Genomic DNA, 24,752 nt, shown 5'->3' on the forward strand with positions numbered 1-24,752 from the left:
CTATTTCAGCCACACCTGTTGTGTACAACTGTTTAAAATCGAGCACACAGCCATGCAATCTCCATAGACAAACATTGGCAGTAGAATGGCCTTACTGAAGGGCTGTGACTTTCAACGTGTCACCGTCATAGGATGCCACCTTTCCAACAAGTCAGTTTGTCAAATTTAACCATCTGGTAGTCTGATGGACAAATGCATAGTACCAACTGTAAAGTTTGGTGGATGAACTAGGCCCCTTAATTCCAGTGAAGGGAAATCTTTACCCTCCACCATACAATGACATTCTAGATGATTCTGTGCTTCCAATTTTGTTCCAACAGTTTGGGGAAGGCTCTTTCCCGTTTCAACTTGACAAAGCCCCCCTGCACAAAGCGAGGTCCATAAAGAAATGGTTTGTCGAGATTGGTGTGGAAGAACTTGACTCGCCTGCACAGAGCCCTGACTTCAACCCCATCAAACACCTTTGGGATCAATTGGAACGGGACTGCGATCCAGGCCTAATCGCCCGACCTCACTAATGCTCATGGCTGAATGGAAGCAAGTTCCAACATCTAGTGGAAAGCCTCCCTAGAAGAGTGGAGGCTGTTGTCGCAGCAAAGGGAGGGACCAACTCCAAATTAATACCTATGATTTTGAAATTAGATATTCGACGAGTAGGTGTCCACATACACTACATTACCAAAAGTATCTCAACATCAAACGATGCTTTTCATTACTGACTAGCAGATGTCACTAAAAAAAGCTCAGTAATTAGCCATTTTCTGCACAATTTGGTGAAATGCAGCGTTGACATACTATTTCTGACTCGCTAATTGGATAAACGCGCACGTGTATAAGTACAACCAATTAGCAAGTCGGACGTTTCCTATTTTGGACTAGCACGCGAATGCTTCGGTTTCTCATCACTAGTTTGAAGCCAATTGTGCTACAGTTAACTCTCTCTCGCGCTAGGTTTAACTAGTTGACAAATAGGCTATTATTTGCAAAGACTGAGGCAGTCGAAATAAAATCCTTCTCGTCACCCACGTAGCTTCAAAATCTCTCCAACGAACAAAATAGCACGTACACTTCCGCCACACTTTTACACTTTTTAAGTTCCGCAACCACACATACGTCAGTATTATGCGCCACAGGCTTGCGCGAGAGCGCAATAACTTCAGAGACATATTAGTATTAGAGACATGTTAGTATTATGAGCCATATTAGGTACACCTTAATATGGATGAGTGATATAACACAGACGATAACTTTGACAATACACAATCGAATGGTTCTCGCTGAGTAATTTGGTCCAACCGTGGTGATGATGGACTCCGCTGAGAGGTTATTCTCAGTACCACAGGGGCTACCTTCTGCTTGGGACACTGTAACTGCAGCTCTGGTGAGTAGATGGACCTAACTTGCCTACGCAAGGTACCTTGTGTTGTTGACATAGGTTGCCTTCCTTTTATGTGAGAATGAAATTAGATCAATTGCGCTACTGTAGTTGATTGCTGGACATGTAGCTAGCTAACACATTCACATGATATTAGGAATTACATAGCTAGTTAAGACCAATGTTGATCTATCTATCAATATACCTACAAACCATAGTCCGTGTCTGTTTATAAGAACATGACCAATTTCCTCTGTCTGTAGGTGTCTCCAGTGTCCAATGACGACACAATGTCTGATGGGTCTCTCTGTGAGGGGCTTAGCCTGTTGTGCTCAAATGGTCTGGGTCAGTTTCTGGAGGGATGGCTCCTGGAGACTCTGCAGGTGCGTTTGACCACTGCAGTGGCCCCTGAGTTTTGGGCTGGACTGAAGCAGCCAGAGAATGAACTTGGGGAGAAGGATAGGACCAGGATCCTACTCATTGCCTTCCGTACCCTTTTGGACAGACTGGAACCTTTCCTAGGTGGGTTCCAACATTAAACATTCAGGTTACAGTTGACTACACCCTTAATTAATACTGGAATTTTGACTGAACAGAATGCTGTCAAATGCGTAAAAGAATTGCCCTCTGTCCCTTTTCACAGGAGGGTTGGAGAGGCTGGGTACCTGGCAGGATGAGGGCCGGGGTGGTCTGTGTGGCCCTGGGGCCAGGGGTCTCCGGGAGAGGGCCTTTTCCGTCATCAGGGCCATTCTACTGTTCTCCCCCTCGGCTGTGCTCCAGATGAGAATACTGGAGTTCTACAGCAGGACCTTCTCTGTGCACATGAGCCAGAAGGGGGAGGCTGAGGAAGGGGTCAGGGGGCCTGATGGGGGTGTCTGTCTGGGCTGCACTGTCCCCACTCAGCAGTGCTGGTGTCAGGAGGCCCTGGAGCAGCTGCAAGAGCTCAGCCACATACTGTGAGTGAATAGAGGCGTGGCCATGTCACTGTATGCTCTATACGTTGTGCTAGAACAACCATTGTCTACATCTGTGCCAGCCGTGTTTGTAGTGTCTCTGCAGCTGTCTTTACCCACTTTTCCCACCCTCCAGGTCCAGGTTGCAGCTATTGGAGCGGGTTAGTTCAGAGGCAGTGACGTCCATCTTACACAAACTGATTGAGCAGCGGATGGAGCAGCACTGCAGGGGGGAGTACGAGAGCTCTTTCCTCTTCAGCTTTCAGGAGGTACAGTATACTAGAGAGCCTGTCTATGAGAGGACCACTTAACATAATAATGTGACATGACCTATCAACAAGTTATTATTTTCTAGCTTGCATTATTTAACAGAATAGGTTGCTGACCAAACATGATTTGTCTATGAAACAATTTACTACACCAAGTCCAAATCTCAGAAATGTGATCATTTATCTGTTTTACACTTACTTACAAACACTTTCTCAAGTCCCTCTGTTGTTCTCTCTCTCTCTCCAGTGGCTAGAGCTGGTGTTAGGCTGGTTGAGCAGGGTGTTTGCCAGTGAAGAGGGTGGACTGGGTACGGTGCCCAATAGCACAGGCAGCAGGGCTGGGGAGGTGGGCCAGCCAGCCAACGCCGTGCTGCAGCGCTGGAGGTGTCACATGCACCAGTTCTTCTGCAGGATCTATGTCAACATGAGGATCGAGGAGCTCTTCAGCATCATTAGAGGTGAGGGGTTAGGGAACAGAGAGAGGAGATAGGGTGATGGTTTATGAAACAGAGAGTAAGAACATAAAGCTGTCACCTGTGGGTGTCGATGGCATAGGGAAGAGATTTGATAAGGGGGAAAGAAGGTAGAAAGTGTTTTGTCATTTCTTCTGCCCTCACATTCTGTCCCTGTCAGATTTCCCTGAGTCAAAGCCTGCCATTGAGGACCTCAAATTCTGTCTAGAGAGAACCAATCAGAGGCAGCAGCTCCTCACCTCCCTTAAGACAGCCTTTGAGACCCGTCTGCTTCACCCAGGTCAGTGAACCAATGATGGGTTAGGAACAGTGATTGGTGTTTGGCTCTTTTTGATGTGAAGACTTACGTTTTGTTTGCAAATACAGGTTTGCAGAAGAAGCTGGAGTGATAAGACTTGTGTTAGTTAATCCCTTCTCAACAACATTCTTCTCCGCTTCTAGGAGTCCATACCTCTGACATCATCACTGTATACATCTCAGCCATAAAGGCCCTACGGGAGCTGGACCCATCTATGGTCATCCTGCAGGTTGCCTGCCAACCAATCCGCAAGTACCTCAGGTGGGTGCATGTGTATTATCGTAATCTCTATTTAGTTATCTATTATTTTATTCCCTCATGAGTATTTATGTACAAAGCAAACCTTTATTGGGAGGCAAAATGTTAGAGAAGATTGTTCTTTACTTACTGATTTGACTCCCATAGCATATTGTGTTGTTGTTGACGTGACATTGATGTGACGTCTGTGGTTTGTTGCCAGGACGCGGGAGGACACGGTACGTCAGATAGTGGCCAGTCTTACTGGGGATGCGGAGGGCTGCAGTGACCTGGCCAATGAGCTGTCCCGTGCCGACCCTGTGACCCTGGAGACCCAGGACAGTGAGGACGAGGGCAGCGACCCAGAGGAATGGACCCCAGACCCTAAGGATGCTGTCACAGGTCAGTACCCTCAGTGGACCCACAAAGTTCATCACACTAGACTAGACAAACTGTGTCCGTTGCTTTTTCCTGTTTCTGCTGTATTGAACTAGACATGTTTCACCTCTCTGTCACGTCTCTTTTACTAAATACACTCATCTTTCTTTCTCACCCTTTAGACAAGACGGGCTCCAAGCGGCGTTCGTCTGACATCATCAGTCTGCTGGTCAGCATATACGGCAGTAAAGAGATCTTCATAGATGAGTACAGAACTGTCCTGGCAGACAGACTTCTCCACCAGTTCAACTACAATACCGCCAGGTACACAACACTAATTTACAGTAGCTAGTACCAGCATCTGTATCTCAGCACTATACAGTACATTACTCAACTTTTTGCAGTCACTCTTAATATTATGTGCATATTGGTGTTGGTATTTCTGTGTGGACATTTTGGTTAAATTAAATCAATATATATAATATATTTTTATTTTTATAGTAATTAACTTTTCTCATGTGCCTCCAGGGAGATACGTAACGTGGAGTTACTCAAGCTGCGATTCGGAGAGTCCCACATGCACTACTGTGAGGTGATGCTGAAGGTAAAGCAGGGCGTGACTTTGAAATCTTGAGGTACCATTTATGTTAGAATGTGCTATGACAACATGATTCTCAAAGTGACTTCCTAGTATCTTTGAAAATGTATAGTCCTTTCACCTACCAGTGTTTTTCATAGAATAAGGCATGGAGACACAAGTTAACGAACCAAGACAAAGAACAGAGACCATTGAAACACTTTAGGACAAAGCCTCTCTCTCTCTCTTTCTCTTTCTCTCTTTTTCTTTCTCTTTCTCTCTCTTTTTCTTTCTCTTTCTCTCTCTCTTTCTCTCTCTTTCTTTCTCTCTCTTTCTTTTTCTTTCTCTTTCTCTCTCTCTTTCTCTCTCTTTCTTTCTCTCTCTTTCTTTCTCTCTCTTTCTTTCTCTCTCTTTCTTTCTCTCTCTTTCTTTCTCTCTCTTTCTTTCTCTCTCTCTCTTTCTTTCTCTCTCTTTCTTTCTCTCTCTTTCTTTCTCTCTCTTTCTTTCTCTCTTTCTCTCTTTCTCTCTCTCTCTTTCTCTTTCTCTCTTTCTCTCTTTCTCTCTCTTTCTCTCTTTCTCTCTCTCTCTCTCTCTTTCTCTCTTTCTCTCTCTCTTTCTCTCTCTCTCTCTTTCTCTCTCTCTCTCTCTCTTTCTCTCTCTTTCTCTCTCTTTCTCTCTCTCTTTCTCTCTCTCCCTTTCTCTCTTCCTTTCTCTCTTCCTCTCTCTCTCTCTCTCAGGACGTGGCTGACTCACGGAGGATCAACACCAACATCCGTGAAGAGGAGTCCAGGCTAGGTGAGGAGGAGCAGCCCCCCATGGCCCTGACTGCCATGATCCTGTCCTCTGAGTTCTGGCCCACGCTGAAGGAGGAGAAGATGGAGCTCCCGCTCCTGGCCTCCCAGGCCATGGAGGCCTACACACACCGCTATGAGAAACTCAAGGTACCTGATGATGAAGATGTAGCATAGGTGCCAGTCTGTGTCTGTTTTACTCAAGTCCTTATAAACAGAGAATAGGGAAATTGCATTTTGATATCAAATAATTCCATAATTCAAATGGTTTCCCAGGCGATGAGGACACTGAGCTGGAAGCCTCATCTGGGCTCAGTGACACTAGATGTGGAGCTGGAGGACAGGACTCTGACTAACCTGACTGTGTCCCCCATCCACGCTGCCATCATCCTGCACTTCCAGGACAAAAGTCAGAACTCTGGCCGTCACAGGCTGCCTTTTGTGCAACTTATCATTGTATACAGACATTGTATGAGTAACTACGGTTAACTTTTGCCATCTATCTGTCTCTCTCTCTATCTCTCTCTCCTGAAGGCTCGTGGACTCTGGAGGAGCTGAGTGGGGTCCTGGGGGTGCCGCAGGAGGTGGCGAGAAGGAAGCTGGCTCTGTGGCAGCAGCAGGGGGTCCTGAAGGAGGAGGCTGGGGGACACTACTCTATCCTGGAGACCGGCTCGTCCCGGGAGAAACCTGAGAGAGGGGAGATGCTGATCGACAGCGACGAGGAGGGAGACTCCAATACCACCACCCATTCAGAACAGAGGGAAGAGAAACTACAGGTATGCAGGCGGACACACACGCAGACACACACACAAACACACACACACATTGGAGGCATGTAATTAAAATATAAATACACATTTCCTGTCAAATACAAATCAAGCTATCCCTAACAGCACAGGTTCTCTCTCCTCTTTGTGCAGTTGTTCTGGGCCTACATCCAGGCTATGCTGACCAACCTGGAGACCATGACCCTGGAGCGCATCCACTCCATGCTCCGGATGTTCGTTGCCACGGGACCCGTTGTCACAGAGATGGACGTGAATGAGCTGCAGGCCTTCCTGCAGAGGAAAGTGCGAGACCATCAGCTCATCGTGTCCGCAGGTGTCTACAGACTGCCAAAGTCCACCAACTGATGGGGAGAGGAGATGAGGAGGAGGAAAGAGGTAGAACTGAAAAACGGAGGTATCTGATTTGTTTTCTAAATGTATATGATGCAGCATTGCAGTCAGAGGCTACAGTTTCCAAGATTAACCTGTTCAGGAAAAGGTTTGGAAGGCAACTGAAAGTGCCAAGCATTGTGCTGATTACGATGTCTTACAATACAAATGGCTATAATGAGCATGAACCAATTATTCTCTCTTTATTGTTGATCATCCAGGTTGCTTGACTTTGTTTCGGACTGCTTGTCATGACTTTTGGGGACATATTGAATTGACATGTGTTTGGACTTTGTCATTTGGGGTTCCCTTATGATAACATTACAATTGCCTGAGCTAATAAAACATTGATTATTACTCAACTCACTTGAGTGGGTTGAGTCACTGATGTGATCTTCCTGTCTGGGTTGGCGCCCCCCCTTGGGTTGTGCTGTGGCGGAGATCTTTGTGGGCTATACTCGGCCTTGTCTCAGGATGGTAGGTTGGTGGTTGAAGATATCCCTCTAGTGGTGTGGGGGCTCTGCTTTGGCAAAGTGGGTGGGGTTATATCCTTCCTGTTTGGCCCTGTCCGGGGGTATCATCGGATGGGGCCACAGTGTCTCCTGACCCCTCCTGTCTCAGCCTCCAGTATTTATGCTGCAGTAGTTTATGTGTCGGGGGGCTAAGGTTAGTTTGTTATATCTGGAGTACTTCTCCTGTCTTATCCGGTGTTGTGTGTGAATTTAAGTATGCTCTCTCTAATTCTCTCTTTCTTTCTCTCTCTCGGAGGACCTGAGCTCTAGGACCATGCCTCAGGACTACCTGGCATGATGACTCCTTGCTGTCCCCAGTCCACCTGGCCGTGCTGCTGCTCCAGTTTCAACTGTTCTGCCTGTAGCTATGGAACCCTGACCTGTTCACCGGATATGCTAACTGTCCCAGACCTGCTGTTTTCAACTCTCTAGAGAGAGCAGGAGCGGTAGAGATACTCTTAATGATTGGCTATGAAAAGCCAACTGACATTTACTCCTGAGGTGCTGACTTGCTGCACCCTCGACAACTACTGTGATTATTATTATTTGACCTTGCTGGTCATTTATGAACATTTGAACATCTTGGCCATGTTCTGTTATAATCTCCACCCGGCACAGCTAGAAGAGGACTGGCCACCCCTCATAGCCTGGTTCCTCTCTAGGTTTTTTCCTAGGTTTTGGCCTTTCTAGGGAGTTTTTCCTAGCCACCGTGCTTCTACACCTGCATTGCTTGCTGTTTGGGGTTTTAGGCTGGGTTTCTGTACAGCACTTTGAGATATCAGCTGATGTAAGAAGGGCTATATAAATACATTTGATTTGATGTAGTAGAGCTTGCTGAAATGAAGTCCTGTGAGGAACTCCTGACCTCTAGTGGATCATTGTGGAATCTTAGATTTGTGTATATCAAATTCGGCATCGGAGTTTGTCATGTGTACTACTTGCTTGGATTTTGGTTTATTCAACTCTCATGGATTTCAACACAACTGCTAAATTGTCTTTCAGATTATTGTCCAAGCCAGTTTATATTTAACTGATTATCTATTTTCCTGGTCCTAGAGACCCACATGGTGTGCAGTTTTTTGTTCCAGCCCCCAGTACTCACACCTGATTCAATGGTAGTTGAATCCGTTCTGTTAGTGCTGTGGCTGAACAAAAGCTTGCACACCATGTGGGTCTCCAGGACCAAGATTGAAGAACTGTGACAGCAGGCAGGGGGCGCCTCATCCCTGTCTTTCTCGGACCTGTGATATCACGTGTGGGGGGGTGTACTGAAGGTTGCAGTGATTATAGTCATATGGATGGATGTTATCACACTTTGAGGGGGGAGTTGAGGAACATCAGTCCGAAAACTGCACCGAAGTGAACAACTCCCGGAATCACGCTGCTAGAGAACAATTAGTGCACCGAAGTGAACAACTCATGGAATCACGCTGCTGGAGAACAATTAGAACAAAATTATAGAGGATAAATTACACATGGATTACCTAAGCATTTATTATTTTGACTGAAATTGCATTTCAATAGAGTACCATATGGTTCGGTTTCAGGACAGTAAGGCGTTTTACCACTTCCCAGGTGAACTCACGAGGTCCGTTTTCTTGGATTTATTTAACGTCAAATTTGAGCAATGGGATATAAAACGGAACTTGGATATTGTTTATTTGTGTTATTCACATATTCTCTCATATCCAGGTGTCGAATGAATATGGAAAATAATATCACAGTTGCGGTGATGCTTCCCGATAATTACCACAAGTATCCATGGGCTTTGCCTCGGGTTTTCCCAGCAATTCTTATGGCGAACGAGAATCTCCAGAAGAAGCACGGACTTCTCAAGGGCCACTCTATTCAACTCTTGAATTTCAGCACGGAGGATTCAACCGGTGTCTGCGCAGAAAATAAGGCACAGATTATCGCCGTGGACACCAAACTTTATAATAAACCAGATGCTTTCTTTGGACCAGGTTGCGTGTATTCAGTGGCCTCAGTTGGAAGATTTGCATCCCATTGGAAACTCCCATTGATAACTGCGGGAGGAACTGCATATGGGTTTGATAAAGGGGACGAGTACAATACGATTGTTCGCACCGGACCCTCGACCACCAAACTGGGAGACTTTGCAAACATTATTCACGCGCACTATAATTGGACCTCTCGTGCCATTCTGATTTTCCACGATTTGAAAAAAGATGACCGACCTCACTACTTCCTCTCTGAAGGAATTTACCTAAATTTGAAGGATGAAAATGTCACAGTTGGTGCCTTTCCATATGAAGACTCACCAAGCTATTATAAAGAAATCATTACTTTCATGAAAGACCACGGAAGAAGTAAGTCTATTAGTTGGCTATTTACACATGTGCGATAGCAGGTTGACTTGTATTGTCACGAGTCTGGTCCTGGAGGCAGAACTGAGTAATTTCCCCTAAACTAGGCCAGCTGCAATGTCAAAATTGGCTATATTGTAAAAAGTCATGAAAACAAAAATGTGCTTTTTGACCACCTGTGCCATATGGAAATGTAGATGTTTTCATAATAGCCTAGCTCCAAGAATCTGATCAGATTTCCAAAATGCATGCAACATTGTCTCGACAATAATGAGATACTAGTTGGGCCTTTAACTAGCATAGTGAACTTGGTGTTGGTGATAGGTAAGCATATTAGCCAACAATAATATTTAGTTTTGAGTTCTTGGTTTTGACATGGGCCTACAGTGGATTTTAAACCTGTTCTTGCCATTCTTATCTAAAATAACAGGTAGACGAGAAAGAATACACTTTTATGCACCACCGTGTGTGACCAGACCACTGGTTTATTGCTCTTGTCCACCTGCGTATTTTTTGAAGAAAAATAAGTGTGTGCCTGTCTCTCTCTCTGTGATGGGCTCGTGGGTTCTTTCTTCTCTTTTTCAAGGGTCCCTGCATGCATTTTATTTATCACATATATTCCAATTTAGTAGACAGACATTTTAACCTGAAATGTAAATTATTGTTGTAAATATTATGTATGTGTTGTTGACGTTAATTAATTACAATGGCCCCATGTTAATTTACAATATCTTGGAATGCTGATTCGCAATCATATTTTATTTTTTTACATTTGCAGCTCATTCTATTTAAAAGTAAGCCATCTGAGTCCACAGTACAGTCTTGCTTATTTCAGAGCCATTTATAAGAAATGCTTAGAATTAGACAATTAGTAGGCTAGCTCAATATATTCAGATTATTTACCTAGTCTAAAATCCTATTGACACATGGTAATGCTTGCTGTAGGATGTTATTACATGTTTATTAAAACTATAATTTTAATGGTAAAATAATTCAAACGTTTAATTAGTTCAGATAACCATATCCTATACACATCACAGTACATTTACATTATTTCAATGTTGTGATAAATAGCAAAATATTGTCGTTAGGTTAAGAAATGTCTGTAGAGAGGGTCACAATGAGACCAGATGAAAGTGACAGTGCTGTTCCCTGATTTATTGTTGGACATGGCAAATGACCAGTTGTGTTGGCACATCAAAGCTTGACATTGGTTAAATTGTTTGATACCAGTCATTTGTGTGTGTTTGCTTTCTGTTAGTCATCTCTCACGTCAACATCTTCCTTGTTGTTTATCTTATCAACACGATCGAGTGGCTTCAATATGGGTTTATTTGAACCTCGATTTCACACATGATTTCAAGAATTGGTAGCTTTTTACATTTTCAGTGATTATTTGTTGGCAACTCAGGGAATCCTTAAAAATTGGAATGAATAATGTTAATGATACATTCTACTGACATGGTTGCATAAATCACCTTGGACCTTAGCATTATACTGTAATATAAACATATTGATAAAATAGCAGTAGATGAAAGTTCAACAGAGAAACATCAATGCTGCTAAAAATCAATGTTCAATGTTCTGAAGCAGGCAAGTGATATTTGATGTGTACTTTGGCCCAGAAATGTTCTGTTTGTTGGAAACATCTAATGCTCTGTTGATTTTTAAGTGCTTCTGGAAGAAGTAAAGGCACTGAACTCTTTCACATCTTCTGGGTAGATACTGACCTCCAGTGTTCTCAATAACCCCAAAAGATTACTCTAACCACTAAATGTTACTCTTGGCACACTGTTTTCATTTGTAGTTATTGTCAGGGTACTGATTGAGAAATCAGTAGATAAAACATTATAGAGTGACTCTGCACTAAACAACATAGCACAGATGGGACTGTGTGGCCGATGAGTGACTCATGTAAATGACTGGGTTTATCCACTTGAAATGTTTTTTCCAGCAGTAAGATGATTAAAAACACTGCATATGGGGGTACCAAACTGATGTTATATCAGGAACAGGCACTTTGAACGCTGCCAAACCTCTTAGCCGAATTATAGGCACGCCCATGGTGAGCTTGGGGTCACAGAAGTGAATGGTTTTGTCTGGGCTTGTCCAGGCTTGGAGTTCTGGCTCGACATTCCACTCACTTTTATCCCGATGAGATCACCAACAGATAACCCCTGGGCTGTCAACCTTTACCTCAACTGTGTGGTCTCTCCTTTTTAGTCAACGGCTTGGCAATAATGTCTAGTTTTGAGTTCAATTGTTTTTTTTCAGCCTCTTGTTGTCAGGTACAGATGTGAATTGATGCACTTCAACACAGTCCTTCCTATTTTGTCTTCTGATGGGAAACCGGTCTAATTATTGGAAAACGGAATGACCTTTGTTCATGGAAAAAAACACATTTACCTGCTTCAAATGGACAAACCTTAACTCCTAGACTTAATATGAAGCCAATTATGTTTTAAAATCCCACCAGGTTGCCCCTGGAAAAGCTCACCACTTGATGCTTGTCAGACTACAGAAAGCATACATACAGAGAAAGGAAATGCCACATGGCTGAAAGGAAGAATACATCAAGCTATGTTTTCTTTTTTGTGGAGGTACATATGTGAATATTTTGTTGTAGATTTGAAAAGCTACATGAGTGCTAACACAGGTGCCCACATAATGGAGCGAAGGTAAAGTATAGACCCCTCACTACAAACACAAAGTGAGTTTCCTCATAGTTGGAAATGTGTTTGTGAAAGTTGAGTTGAGTTTGAGTTTATTTTTTATTTTTACAGGGACAGTGCACATTAATCAACGTTTCAGTAAAAGTGCCGGTTTTAGCCAGCCGGCTAATTTTCAACCGCAGTCCCTGGGCAGGTTATTAAAAACAATTACAATATAGACAATAGCAGCATAGAACAAGCAAGACATAGCAACATAGGACAAGCAAGACATAGCATACAGACAGAGCAACATAGGACAAGCAAGACGTAGCATACAGACAGAGCAACATAAAACAAAAAGCAGCAAGACAAAATTCATAAAAGCAACAAAGTGTTTCCACACCTCACAAGCTACAGACAACAGACAACATGGAAAGCGGCAACACACAGCTAGGGACCATGTTCACAAATCTGATTGACCTTTAGCCATGTCTTCAAGCATTTTGTGAAAGTGTGATATGTGGTGCAGTTATGTGTGTCTGATGGCAGTGTATTCCAGACATGGGAAGCTCTCACAGAGAATGCAGAATTACTAAAGGTGCTTTTCCTTAGGGGAACTATACAGTCACCTCTCATGGCTGACCTTATGTAGTTGTGTACTATCTTCCTGGAAGAGAACAAAGACATGCGATTAAGGTGTACAGTATACAAGTCCTCTTACAAGAGTTATTAAAGTCCCTCTAACATGATACCATAATGGTTATACCATAATGCTAACATGATCTCATAGGTTATATGTATGTCTAAAAATACTCTGTCATATTTATATAACACTAAGTAAGATAAACACGAAAGTTGACTACATTCTAAAGATGCAATTTTGTAAAGACTGTTTTATTGGTCTTTTTTCAAGCGTCTCACCTGGAGAGAAAAAAATACTGAAATTGAATGTATTCATTGTATAGGGATGTGTTGAATAGTGCAGCATTATCCTTCTCTGCATGTAGATGTTGTGTGAGTCATGGGAGAGAATGCAGCCTTGTACTAGTCATTATAAATGAAGACGAGGTTGGTTGTTTGCCATCTTTGTCTGCCACGAAGTGAAATAAAATGTACCAAACAATTTGAAGTGCTTTGTATTAACTTAAGCCCAGGCAGATCCTTATGATTTCTACAACACAGGAGGACTTTTTCCTTGCCTTTTTGTACATTTGTTTTGGACGATGTCCAGGAGACAGCAGGACTACTTGGCATGGCTCCTTGTGAGCTGTTTTGGAAGAGATGAGAGTTGAGGTCTGAGCGGTGTTCTGTGCCGACTTTGGTCTAACACTTTAGGAAATGTCTGCTAACTGGGAGGACTGTCTTAGACCTGGCAGAAGTCACTCTGACATGCAGTGAATGGAAATAATGCCTACAGACATGCTGTCCATGGAGTAGACGGAATGCAAACAGAATGGGATTGTGTAATGTAGACAGGCGAACAGCACAGACAGCTTTACACCCTGTAAACACACATGTACACTCCCCCTAAATACCTACACATGCTTCCTCATAACTGCATTTCCCAAAAGTTAGAGATTTGGATTGATTTCATATCTATGGTTCATATCTAAATCTAGTCTAACAATGATAAGAGGAGCAATTTCACTGAATAGTGCTAACATAATTCCTATAAAGAGTGATAAGAAACCTTTGTGTTGTGTTTTTGTCTTCCCTACAGTTGTGTATATCTGTGGGCCTCCGGACACGTTTCTGAGTATCATGAAGCTTTTCCAGAGTGAGATCCCAGACCCTGAGAACTACGCCATCTTCTATCTGGATGTGTTTGCGGAAAGCCTAACGGAGCGCAAACCCTGGCTGAACAACGACAGCCTCTGGATTGATCCCATCAAGGTCTTCAAGGTAAACTGCACAGACAGAGAGTTGGACAGATAGAGACATGGAGACAGATAAATATTCCTGCCATTGTTCCCTTTCATTCATTACGTTTTGCTAATTTAATTTATCACAGAAACCTTTTTTAGTAATTGTGTCCAAATACTCTGTCCCTAATTTGATGTTGAACTGTCAATGCCTTTCCCCTCCGGTCATTGGAACCAGACAAGTTTACTAGTCTGAAACTGCCATTTGGCCTGTGAAATGGATGTCTCTCACTGAGGAAATTCAATTCAAAGCCTCTACTTTGTGTGTGCATCACAAGCCTGTCCATCAACAGTATCATTCCACATCCCTCTGTTCCAACTGAACCTGTATCAAAGGGAACACAAAGTTCACCAAGTTGATTGAAGGTTTACCGACGAGTATGAATTACTGTAAAGTAGTGCTGAGCGATTAACCAACATTTAATTTGAACCGAGCGACATCGGTTCAATTACTTGAATTCCATTTAGTGAATTTTCTTTTTTTGTGAGCCCAATGCACCGTTTCTTCAGAGAGAAATCAAATAATTAATGAGAGAAATCATGCCAATAACTATGTGGGGCACTGGGCTGAAGGGAGTTCTAGTTTTCATTAAGCAAAGATTCAACCTAATTCAGAGCAAGAACGTGGTAATTAACTACAATGACCATAATCCATTGTGCCTGTTTTTTACAGCTCTGACCGAGATGGATACACTTTTACACCTGGTATGTTAGGTTAGATACACACAGACCGCATGAGAAAGGAATGTACACAAGACAACCAAAAGAGGGCTAGAGAGAGTGCGTGAAAGTATGCATTATTTACTTTGAAGAAGTACAATTAGTTCATCAGACAGCTTTGCAGCATATGTAGGCAGGTTAGCCTTACTAAATAGGATGACTAAAGACAGTATGGGGGAGCACATAGAATGTTGTCTGGCTGCTAGTGCCTGAGCAGAGATGTGATGATGACCTAAGGAATAAAAAATAATAAAGTAATCAAATAAAAATTCATTAATATACACAATAAAATGTTTTTTTTTATTTCATAGTAACTTCCTATTTTTCTGTTGATGTGCGGACCTGATGGAGACAATGGAATATTTTCAAGGTTTTTGCTTTGGAATTTCCATTAAAAAGCTAACAAATAATTGTCATTATTTCATAATGCATTTAATGTTTAAAAAATGTTTGAAAACGTGATTAATTTCTAATAATCTAACCCAAACCAACTTCAAAAAACACTAATCGCTCAGCACTGCTGTAAAGTTTTATTATAAAACGTTTAGGATGTTTGTACCTCATGCATATTTGTATTTGTTTACAATGCATGTTTTTGTTCGTCAGAGTTGGAGATGTTTTCCAGGCATGTTTGTCACCAGCCATTGACAACCAGCTTGGGACAATTATGGTTCATTGTTCATAACCTAATGAGGATGCTAACAAGAACCATGTCCCTCTCTCTACAGTAGGCCTAGAAGGCATCCTCTCAACCTAACCCCAAAACGTTCCCTAAACCAGCCTCTCACTGCATTAGTCATCCTATCAAATCATAACTGACCTTTGCCTATGATAACAATGCTTTTTCCCACAAAAGTCAAATGGAAATTGCATTGTGCAGATGGACAAAGCTTTTATTTGAATCACAGTTATGTCAAATGAACGCGCTTCTCTGATCAACATGATAACGAACTTCAGAACGGTTCTGACTCGGCAGGCAAGAATCTGTCTCTGCTCGGAGGACTAATGATTGGATGGAGTTAATAAAGGAGAGCATGTGTTTTCAGCTAAAAGCCACTTAGTCCTGCATGTTGATGTGTTGAGAAATAAGTAAGTGGGGGGGAGGGGGGGTACAGATGCTTCTCTTCCAATTTGGTCGTTAAATGTCACTGATTTCGCTGCACTTAGTATTAGACATTCCGGCGTAGAACTCCTAATGAAAGGCGCTACAAATGGCTTTGGATTGATAAAGACAAGTTAAGCTTATTAACTTGACTGAAATAGTGTGATTTGATTTGATTTGAAATAGTGTGATTTGATTTGATTTGAAATAGTGTGATTTGATTTGATCTGAAATAGTGTGATTTGATTTGATTTGAAATAGTGTGTGCTGTTGTCAGGTTATTGCTAGTATTTTTTTCTGAAGCGTTACAATAGAAAGGCTAGATATAACAGACACAATATGAAGGCACTTAGATGGACATAGATAAGCTCTTCATAAAGCACTTTGTTGAGACCTAATACTTAGTTCAAATTGATGCCTCTGCTCGTGATATACTTCTACCTTGTAACACATACGATTTTGGCCCTGTTTTACTGATTATACAACATCTTCATTTGACTACAATCAGTAAAAGGATTTATGGCAATATGCAGCTCATCGAACGTGGATTGCGTTTGGAAGTTACTTGTCGATTGTATATCATTACTGAATCTGACCATTCAGACAGATTTAGCTTGTATCAGTAATAACAAGGCAAAGTCCAAGTCAAAACTCAAATGATGACCATATATTAAATCTTAGGCCGAAGCGGTGCTTTTCCATCCAAACAATATGCCTCCATCCAAACAGAATTAATTAAACAACGTCACGACTGTGGTCTAATAGCAATTTGTAACAAGTCGTGCAAATAGAAAATTAAATATAACATAAGCAATATACAGTGCCTTGCGAAAGTATTCGGCCCCCTTGAACTTTGCGACCTTTTGCCACATTTCAGGCTTCAAACATAAAGATATAAAACTGTATTTTTTTGTGAAGAATCAACAACAAGTGGGACACAATCATGAAGTGGAACGACATTTATTGGATATTTCAAACTTTTTTAACAAATCAAAAACTGAAAAATTGGGCGTGCAAAATGATTCAGCCCCCTTAAGTTAATACTTTGTAGCGCCACCTTTTGCTGCGATTACAGCTGTAAGTCGCTTGGGGTATGTCTCTATCAGTTTTGCACATCGAGAGACTGACATTTTTTCCCATTCCTCCTTGCAAAACAGCTTGAGCTCAGTGAGGTTGGATGGAGAGCATTTGTGAACAGCAGTTTTCAGTTCTTTCCACAGATTCTCGATTGGATTCAGGTCTGGACTTTGACTTGGCCATTCTAACACCTGGATATGTTTATTTTTGAACCATTCCATTGTAGATTTTGCTTTATGTTTTGGATCATTGTCTTGTTGGAAGACAAAACTCCGTCCCAGTCTCAGGTCTTTTGCAGACTCCATCAGGTTTTCTTCCAGAATGGTCCTGTATTTGGCTCCATCCATCTTCCCATCAATTTTAACCATCTTCCCTGTCCCTGCTGAAGAAAAGCAGGCCCAAACCATGATGCTGCCACCACCATGTTTGACAGTAGGGATGGTGTGTTCAGGGTGATGAGCTGTGTTGTTTTACGCCAAACATAACGTTTTGCATTGTTACCAAAAAGTTCAATTTTGGTTTCATCTGACCAGAGCACCTTCTTCCACATGTTTGGTGTGTCTCCCAGGTGGCTTGTGGCAAACTTTAAACAACACTTTTTATGGATATCTTTAAGAAATGGCTTTCTTCTTGCCACTCTTCCATAAAGGCCAGATTTGTGCAATATACGACTGATTGTTGTCCTATGGACAGAGTCTCCCACCTCAGCTGTAGATCTCTGCAGTTCATCCAGAGTGATCATGGGCCTCTTGGCTGCATCTCTGATCAGTCTTCTCCTTGTATGAGCTGAAAGTTTAGAGGGACGGCCAGGTCTTGGTAGATTTGCAGTGGTCTGATACTCCTTCCATTTCAATATTATCGCTTGCACAGTGCTCCTTGGGATGTTTAAAGCTTGGGAAATCTTTTTGTATTCAAATCCGGCTTTAAACTTCTTCACAACAGTATCTCGGACCTGCCTGGTGTGTTTGCCTTGTTCTTCATGATGCTCTCTGCGCTTTTAACGGACCTCTGAGACTATCACAGTGCAGGTGCATTTATACGGAGACTTGATTACACACAGTTGGATTGTATTTATCATCATTTGTCATTTAGGTCAACATTGGATCATTCAGAGATCCTCACTGAACTTCTGGAGAGAGTTTGCTGCACTGAAAGTAAAGGGGCTGAATAATTTTGCACGCCCAATTTTTCAGTCTTTGATTTGTTTAAAAAGTTTGAAATATCCAATAAATGTCGTTCCACTTCATGATTGTGTCCCACTTGTTGTTGATTCTTCACAAAAAAATACAGTTTTATATCTTTATGTTTGAAGCCTGAAATGTGGCAAAAGGTCGCAAAGTTCAAAGGGGCCGAATACTTTCGCAAGGCACTGTATATAGTTACCACAGCTGTTTGTTTGGTTTTTAACGTTTTCACCCTAGTCTTCAAGACATGTCCATGCGTTTAAGTGCATTTGGACACAGCTAATTGTGCATTCTTCACCATAAATGTTGTTGCCGTTTACTCACAAGGGACTGTTCATTAGACTGTTTAGATTATAAAACAGGATACATCTGCTCATTTGTAATCCTACTTCAAAGCATTTTGGAATTACAATTGTATCATTTACATTTCCACCCAGTAGGAAATCCGTCTGCATGCCATGATTATAAATCTGTCATAGTTGGTACATGTTTATGATGCTCTGGGTGTAATTCCCCAGTAATGTTCCACTTTCTCAATGTTGTCTCTCTCTTTCTTCCAGTCTGTGTTGGTAATAACATACAGGGAGCCTGATAATCCAGAGTATAAAGAGTTCCAAGATGAGCTCCACATTAGAGCCCAGAAGGACTTTGATGTGAACATAGAACCCTCTCTGGTAAGTTGTGTGAAATCCTGCCACATCTCAGCCACTGCTATAATCATTTATACATAGTAATTAATGGATTTCTTTGATTCATTAAACACTCGACTCCTTCTTTGTGAAGATTAATGGCGTTTTGGCATCTAACTGGGCTCAACCAGATATTTAAATCGAGATAGAAAGGGAGTAGAGCCATGCACATAAGGGTCAAAACATAATTCCATGCAAATAGTAAACAAAAGCTGCATTTGTGAATGAAGATTATGAAGACTACTCTCTTGCTGGCTAATGTACAGACCTCCATTTCTTTCAGATGGATTTCATCGCTGGCTGCTTCTATGATGGCTTTGTGATGTATGCTAAGGCCTTGGAGGAGACGCTGGCGGAGGGGGGCTCCCAGAGCGATGGAATCAACATCACACAGAGGATGCAAAACCTGCGATTTTGGGGTGAATATTATGAGTTGATAATGGTGCTGCTTTTAGTTGACTTTGCAATCATCCTTTTTGTGTCAGTTGGGTAGGAAACCTATTTTTGCATTATGACTGATTTGAAAAGTCTAAATGTGAAGATTTTTTGTGTTTTAAGGGGTTACAGGACTTGTGACCACAGACAAAAACAATGCTAGGAACACTGATTTCAACCTCTGGGCAATGACAAACCAGGAATCTGGAGAGTATGGGGTAAGTGTTACTTCTGCAGGTAGATCTATTTCTTTGACCTTTATTTAATTAGGCAAGACATCTAAAGCTTTGCTATTTTAGAAGCCTCTCACAAAAAGACACAACTTGCTATTTTGTCTTTCAGGCAAGTTAACTTTACAGTCACTTTAAAGTCATGACAGTTATTACTATTCCAAAAAGGACCAATCGTTTATCAACATTACACAATTTGTTGCTAATTTACCATAGTGGTAGACAGTGCACCATTATTTCATACTTTATGCAAATATGTTCTGATGAGTGGCCATACGTTCACTATGACGAAGGTACTTTCAGGTTCGTTTTGAGTGTGACTTTCAAGAGAATCCTTGAGTTCCCCAAGTAAACATTTGGCAGTATCAATGTGTTTTCCTATGTAAACATTCAATAACAGTGTTCATTTTCAAATTCCTGCTTTTACAATATCCCACAGTGGAGATGGATGCAGAGCTATTCTTTTAAAGCCTCTTGTTTATTTATTGTCAATTGCTGTAGCCAACATTTCAATAGAAATGTATATTTCTAAACTACAAAAATATCTGTTGTCAAAATATCAATTTGTGCACTTTATGATTTTAAAATGGATCTCAATAGTAAACTCGGTGAGAATAAATAACAACAGTGAGTGAGAGCAGTACTTTCGGGGGACCGATCTAATCCGTTCCAGATGTTAGTTTTCTGTAATTACTGTAACAAGAATTTCCCTCAACTACTCTCCGCATACTGAATTGGGGAGCTGAAAACCCAATGCTTTGCTTGTGCATTGCCAATTTGCCATCAATGTATTTAAAAGCAAATGTTCAACATCATGCAAAGACTAAAGGCTATTACTGTTTGGGAGATATTCTGGGGTCATTACTCTTACTGATAAGTTGGGTAATTGATCAGAGTCCACTAACCTAACTAAAACTCCTTGATGTGAATAAATCACTGATTCGAAAGACACGGTTCTATTGAAACCAGCAGCTATTGAAGCCATTGATGACTGGTTGAGTTGAATGGCCCCCCTGCTCCTCAACAAACTTTTACAACCTGCATAGTTCTTGTGGCCCTCTCAGTGGGGCTGCCCTTCTCCTTCACAGACTGAGTAGCAGGGAGGACCCAGCCCAACATGCCTGTCTGGCCCTCCACAAGGGAGGCAGGCTATATTGACATTCTCCAGCAGCTGGTTAGAGACACTGGAGTCATGTTTCACAATGCCCTTCTGTAACAAGGGAAGCTATTAACAGGGCTGGCAAATGCCATATCATCAAACAATAAAGCTCCCGCCGCCTGAGATGAAAGAACACCGTTTCTCAGACAACCTTTTCAAAACTACCAATTTGTCTGAGAAGGACCAGTAAGTCAACGATACCCTGTCCTGCTTTATACATGAGCATATTTTAATGTTTCACATTTTAGTCATATGGTTATTTATTATGGGCATGCCCCCAAAACATTCAGGCCAAACTTTTGCATTCTTCACTGATGGGCTTTCATGTTTTAAAGGCATTGAAGGAGAGTAGCAGCTATTTTAATATGCAGCTTTAATGCTACTGTGAAATTTAAACAGGCTCTCGTTTTCATAATACTCTGCGGTGTGATATTTATTGGAAGTGTGAGAAAAAGGGCTCCTTTTGATTATGTAACATGCCTCTTATTCATCCCTCTGAATGTATCATTTGGGAATCGAGTTTGTAAACAAAGCAAAAACTTTTCCTTGGTGTTTTGCAGCTTGTGGCCCATTACAATGGAACTAACAAAGAGATCATCTGGTCCTCAACGGAGAGGATTCATTGGCCCAAAGGGAGCCCACCTCTGGATAACCCACCGTGCGTCTTCTCTTCTGATGAGCCCATCTGCATTGATGGTAGGTCAAGTAGGTTGGCTCCTGTACAAGTGATTTAATGGTTAAGTCAGGTGCTTATATAGTATTACAGCAGTTTGAATAATTATTTGTAGTGTTGTACCGTCTTTGTTGATGCTACAATTGAAGTCGGAGGTTTACATACACTTAGGTTGGAGTCATTAAAACTCGTTTTTCAACCACTCCACAAATTTCTTGTTAACAAACTATAGTTTTGGCAAGTCGGTTAGGACATCTACTTTGTGCATGACACAAGTCATTTTTCCAACAATTGTTTACAAACAGATTATTTAACCTATAATTCACTGTATCACAATTCCAGTGGGTCAGAAGTTTACATACACTAAGTTGACTGTGCCTTTAAACAGCTTGGAAAATTCCAGAAAATGATGTCATGGCTTTAGAAGCTTCTGATAGGGTAATTTACTTTATTTGAGTCAATTGGAGGTGTACCTGTGAATGTATTTCAAGGCCTACCTTCAAACTCAGTGCCTCTTTGCTTGACATCATGGGAAAATCAAAAGAAATCAGCCAAGACCTCAGAAAATAAAATCTGGTTCATCCTTGGGAGCATTTTCCAAATGCCTGAAGGTACCACGTTCATCTGTACAAACAATAGTATGCAAGTATAAACACCATGGGACCACGCAGCCGTCATACCGCTCAGGAAGGAGACGCGTTCTGTCTCCTAGAGATGAATGTACTTTGGTGCGAAAAGTGCAAATCAATCCCAGAACAGCAGCAAAGGACCTTGTGAAGACGCTGGAGGAAACCGGTACAAAAGTACAGTTCTGTGAAAAGGTATTTGTTTTTTTTTGTTTTTTTTACATTTCTCACACTTAAATGTTTCAATTAATCAAAGAAATTTAAATATTACACAAAGATAACCAAAGTAAACACAAATTGCAGTTAAGTGATGATTTTATTTATTAAGGGAGAAAAGCTATCCGAACCTTCATGGCCCTATGTGAAAAAGTAATTGCCCCCTAAACCTAATAACTGGTTGTGCCACCCTCAGCAGCAACAACTGCAATCAAGCGTTTGCGTTAACTGGCAATGAGTCTTTCACATTGCTGTGGAGGAATTTTGGCCCACTCTTCTTTGCAGAATTGTTTTAATTCAGCCACGTTGGAGGGTTTTCGAGCATGAACCGCCTTTTTTAAGGTCACGCCACAGCATCTCAATCGGATTCAAGTCCGGACTTTGACTAGGCCACTCCAAAACCTTCATTTTTTTTTTTTTTTTTTTTTTTTTTTTTTTAACCATTCAGAGGTGGACTTGCTGGTGTGTTTTAGATCATTGCCCTGCTGCAGAACCCAAGTGCGCTTCAGCTTGAGGTCACGAAATGATGGCTGGACATTCTCCTTCAGGATTTTTTGGTAGAGAGCATAATTCATGGTTCCATCAGTCACAGCAAGTCATCCAGGTCCTGAAGCAGCAAAGCAGCCCCAGACCATCACACTACCACCACCATATTTGACTGTTGGTATGATGTTCTTTTTCTGAAATGCTGTGTTACTTTTACGCCAGATATAATGGACGCACACCTTCCAAAAACTGTCTCGTCAGTCCACAGAATATTTCCCCAAAAGTTTTGGGGATCATCAAGATGTTTTTTGACAAAAGTGAGATGAGCCTTTATGTTCCTTTTGGTCAGCAGTGGTTTTTGCCTTGGAACTCTGCCATGGATGCCATTTTTGCCCAGTCTCTTTCTTATGGTTGAGTCATGAACACTGACCTTAACTGAGGCAAGTGAGGTCTGTAGTTCTTTAGATGTTGTTGTTGGTTCTTTTGTGACCTCTTGGATGAGTCGTCGCTGCGCTCTTGGGGTAATTTTGGTAGGCCGGCCACTCCTGGGAAGGTTCACCACTGTTCCAAATTTTCTCCATTTGTGGATAATGGCTCTCACCGTGATTCGCTGGAGTCCCAAAGCTTTAGAAATGGCTTTGTAACCCTTTCCAGACTGATAGATGTCAATTACTTTGTTTCTCATCTGTTCTTGAATTTATTTGGATTACTTCATTTTGTTAGACAGGTTCTATTTAAGTGATTTCAGGTCTGGCAGTAATCAGGCCTGGGTGTGATAGTGAAATTGAACTCAGCTTTCCAAAAAATGTGATTTAACCACCAGTAAATTCATGATTTAACAACTTTGTCACATAGGGCCATGAAGGTTCAGATAGCTTTTTTCCCTTAATAAATCAAATTATCACTTAAACTGCATTTTGTGTTTACTTGGGTTATATTTGTGTAATATAAAATTAGTTTGATCTGAAACATGTTGTGGGGGTGCTTTGCTGCAGGAGGGACTAGTGCACTTCACAAAATAGATGGCGTCATGAGAGAGGAAAATTATGTGCATATATTGAAGCAACATCTCAAGACATCGGTCAGGAGGTTAAAGCTTGGTCGCAAATGGGTCTTCCAAATGGACAATGACCCCAAGCATACTTCCAAAGTTGTGGCAAAATGGCTTAAGGACAACAAAGTCAAGGTATTGGAGTGGCCATCACAAAGCCCTGACCTCAATCCTTTTGAATATTTGTGGGCACAACTGAAAAAGCGTGTGCGAGCAACGAGGCCTACAAACCTGACTCAGTTACACCAGCTCTGTAAGGAGGAATGGGCCAAAATTCACCCAAGTTATTGTGGGAAGCTTGTGGAAGGCTACCTGAAAAGTTTGACCAAATTTAACCAATTTAAAGGCAATGCTACCAAATACTAATTGAGTGTATGTAAACTTCCGACTTCAGCTGTATTTCATGTGCAACATGGTTTTTCATGGAAGGCATGTATAGATGAAACATTTGAACACTGTGTAAGGAGAAACACTTCTTTTGAATAACTGTACATGTATTAGATAATAAAGAATAATTAGGTAGGCCACAGCAATGAAGTGATATGGTATCTATAGATAACGAATGAGTGTTGCTTCTCATCACCCTCCCAATCTCTCCAACAAGTGGAGTCCATCCACAAATAATGATGTACGAATCTGGCTGTCTGTTGCCAGTGGCACAGGAGGAAGACTGGCATGATGATATACAGCATGGTTCCCCAACTGGCATGATTTTATTTGCCCCCCTCTACTTATTTCTACTTGCACATCATCATCTATCACTCCAGTGTTAATTTGCTAAATTGTAATTACTTCGCTACTATGGCCTATTTATTGCCTTACCACCTCACGCCATTTGCACACGCTATATATAGACTTTATTTTTTTTCTATTGTGTTATTGACTGTATGCTTGTTTATTCCATGTGTTGTTGTTTGTGTTGCACTGCTTTGCTTCATCTTGGCCAGGTCGCAGTTGTAAATGAGAACTTGTTCTCAACTAGACTACCTGGTTAAATAAAAGTGGAATAAAAATAAATAAAACATTTATTTTTTATATACAACACTAAAAACACCAGCAAGTCAGCTCCAAGTAATTTTGGAAATCTGTTCCAAAGTATTCCCATGCATTTTATATATATATATATATATATATATATATATATATATATATATATATATATATATATATATATATATATATTA

At 41.4% G+C, this 24,752-nt stretch overlaps 2 protein-coding genes across 6 annotated transcripts in view; both read left to right on the forward strand.

Moving 5' to 3' along the window:
- The first annotated feature begins 320 nt into the window (after positions 1 to 320).
- Positions 321 to 8,003, forward strand: LOC110509772 (anaphase-promoting complex subunit 2). Of its 2 annotated transcripts, none has more exons than XM_036968340.2 (15): positions 321 to 1,381; positions 1,639 to 1,897; positions 2,019 to 2,331; positions 2,465 to 2,597; positions 2,845 to 3,055; positions 3,231 to 3,350; positions 3,512 to 3,629; positions 3,829 to 4,007; positions 4,166 to 4,307; positions 4,512 to 4,587; positions 5,298 to 5,501; positions 5,628 to 5,760; positions 5,886 to 6,127; positions 6,272 to 6,533; positions 7,277 to 8,003. In XM_036968340.2, exons 1-14 carry the CDS (start codon positions 1,304 to 1,306, stop codon positions 6,482 to 6,484), a joined length of 2,421 nt encoding a protein of 806 aa, XP_036824235.2. In that variant the 5' UTR covers positions 321 to 1,303; the 3' UTR covers positions 6,485 to 6,533; positions 7,277 to 8,003. The 2 variants fall into 2 exon arrangements, with proteins under 2 accessions (XP_036824235.2, XP_036824234.2); XM_036968339.2 differs by having other exon boundaries at positions 6,272 to 6,514.
- A 137-nt stretch (positions 8,004 to 8,140) lies between these two features.
- LOC100136307 (atrial natriuretic peptide receptor 2) overlaps positions 8,141 to 24,752 on the forward strand; it is a 47,036-nt gene continuing 30,424 nt past the window's right edge. For 2 of the 4 annotated variants that reach the window (XM_090226949.1, XM_021590867.3), the window contains exons 1-6: positions 8,141 to 9,350; positions 13,719 to 13,900; positions 18,564 to 18,677; positions 18,976 to 19,111; positions 19,251 to 19,345; positions 21,077 to 21,212. In XM_090226949.1, coding sequence (XP_090083075.1) covers positions 8,648 to 9,350; positions 13,719 to 13,900; positions 18,564 to 18,677; positions 18,976 to 19,111; positions 19,251 to 19,345; positions 21,077 to 21,212 — 1,366 coding nt within the window. In that variant the 5' untranslated portion in view covers positions 8,141 to 8,647. The remainder of the gene's footprint in view (positions 9,351 to 13,718; positions 13,901 to 18,563; positions 18,678 to 18,975; positions 19,112 to 19,250; positions 19,346 to 21,076; positions 21,213 to 24,752) is intronic. The other 2 variants (XM_090226951.1, XM_090226950.1) reach the window with 2 other exon arrangements.

The sequence above is a fragment of the Oncorhynchus mykiss genome, chromosome 29, assembly GCF_057628025.1.
Source record: "Oncorhynchus mykiss isolate SJ-2025 chromosome 29, ASM5762802v1, whole genome shotgun sequence".
In the NCBI taxonomy this organism is placed as follows: domain Eukaryota; kingdom Metazoa; phylum Chordata; class Actinopteri; order Salmoniformes; family Salmonidae; genus Oncorhynchus; species Oncorhynchus mykiss.

What these genes read in the sequence shown, in the direction of transcription:
- LOC110509772 (XM_036968340.2), top strand. Translation starts at nt 1,304, where the DNA reads ATGATGGACTCCGCTGAGAGGTTATTCTCAGTACCACAGGGGCTACCT. An exon ending in ACACTGTAACTGCAGCTCTG is followed by an intron (nt 1,382 to 1,638) that starts GTGAGTAGATGG and finishes CTCTGTCTGTAG; the next exon opens with GTGTCTCCAGTGTCCAATGA. An exon ending in CAGACTGGAACCTTTCCTAG is followed by an intron (nt 1,898 to 2,018) that starts GTGGGTTCCAAC and finishes CCCTTTTCACAG; the next exon opens with GAGGGTTGGAGAGGCTGGGT.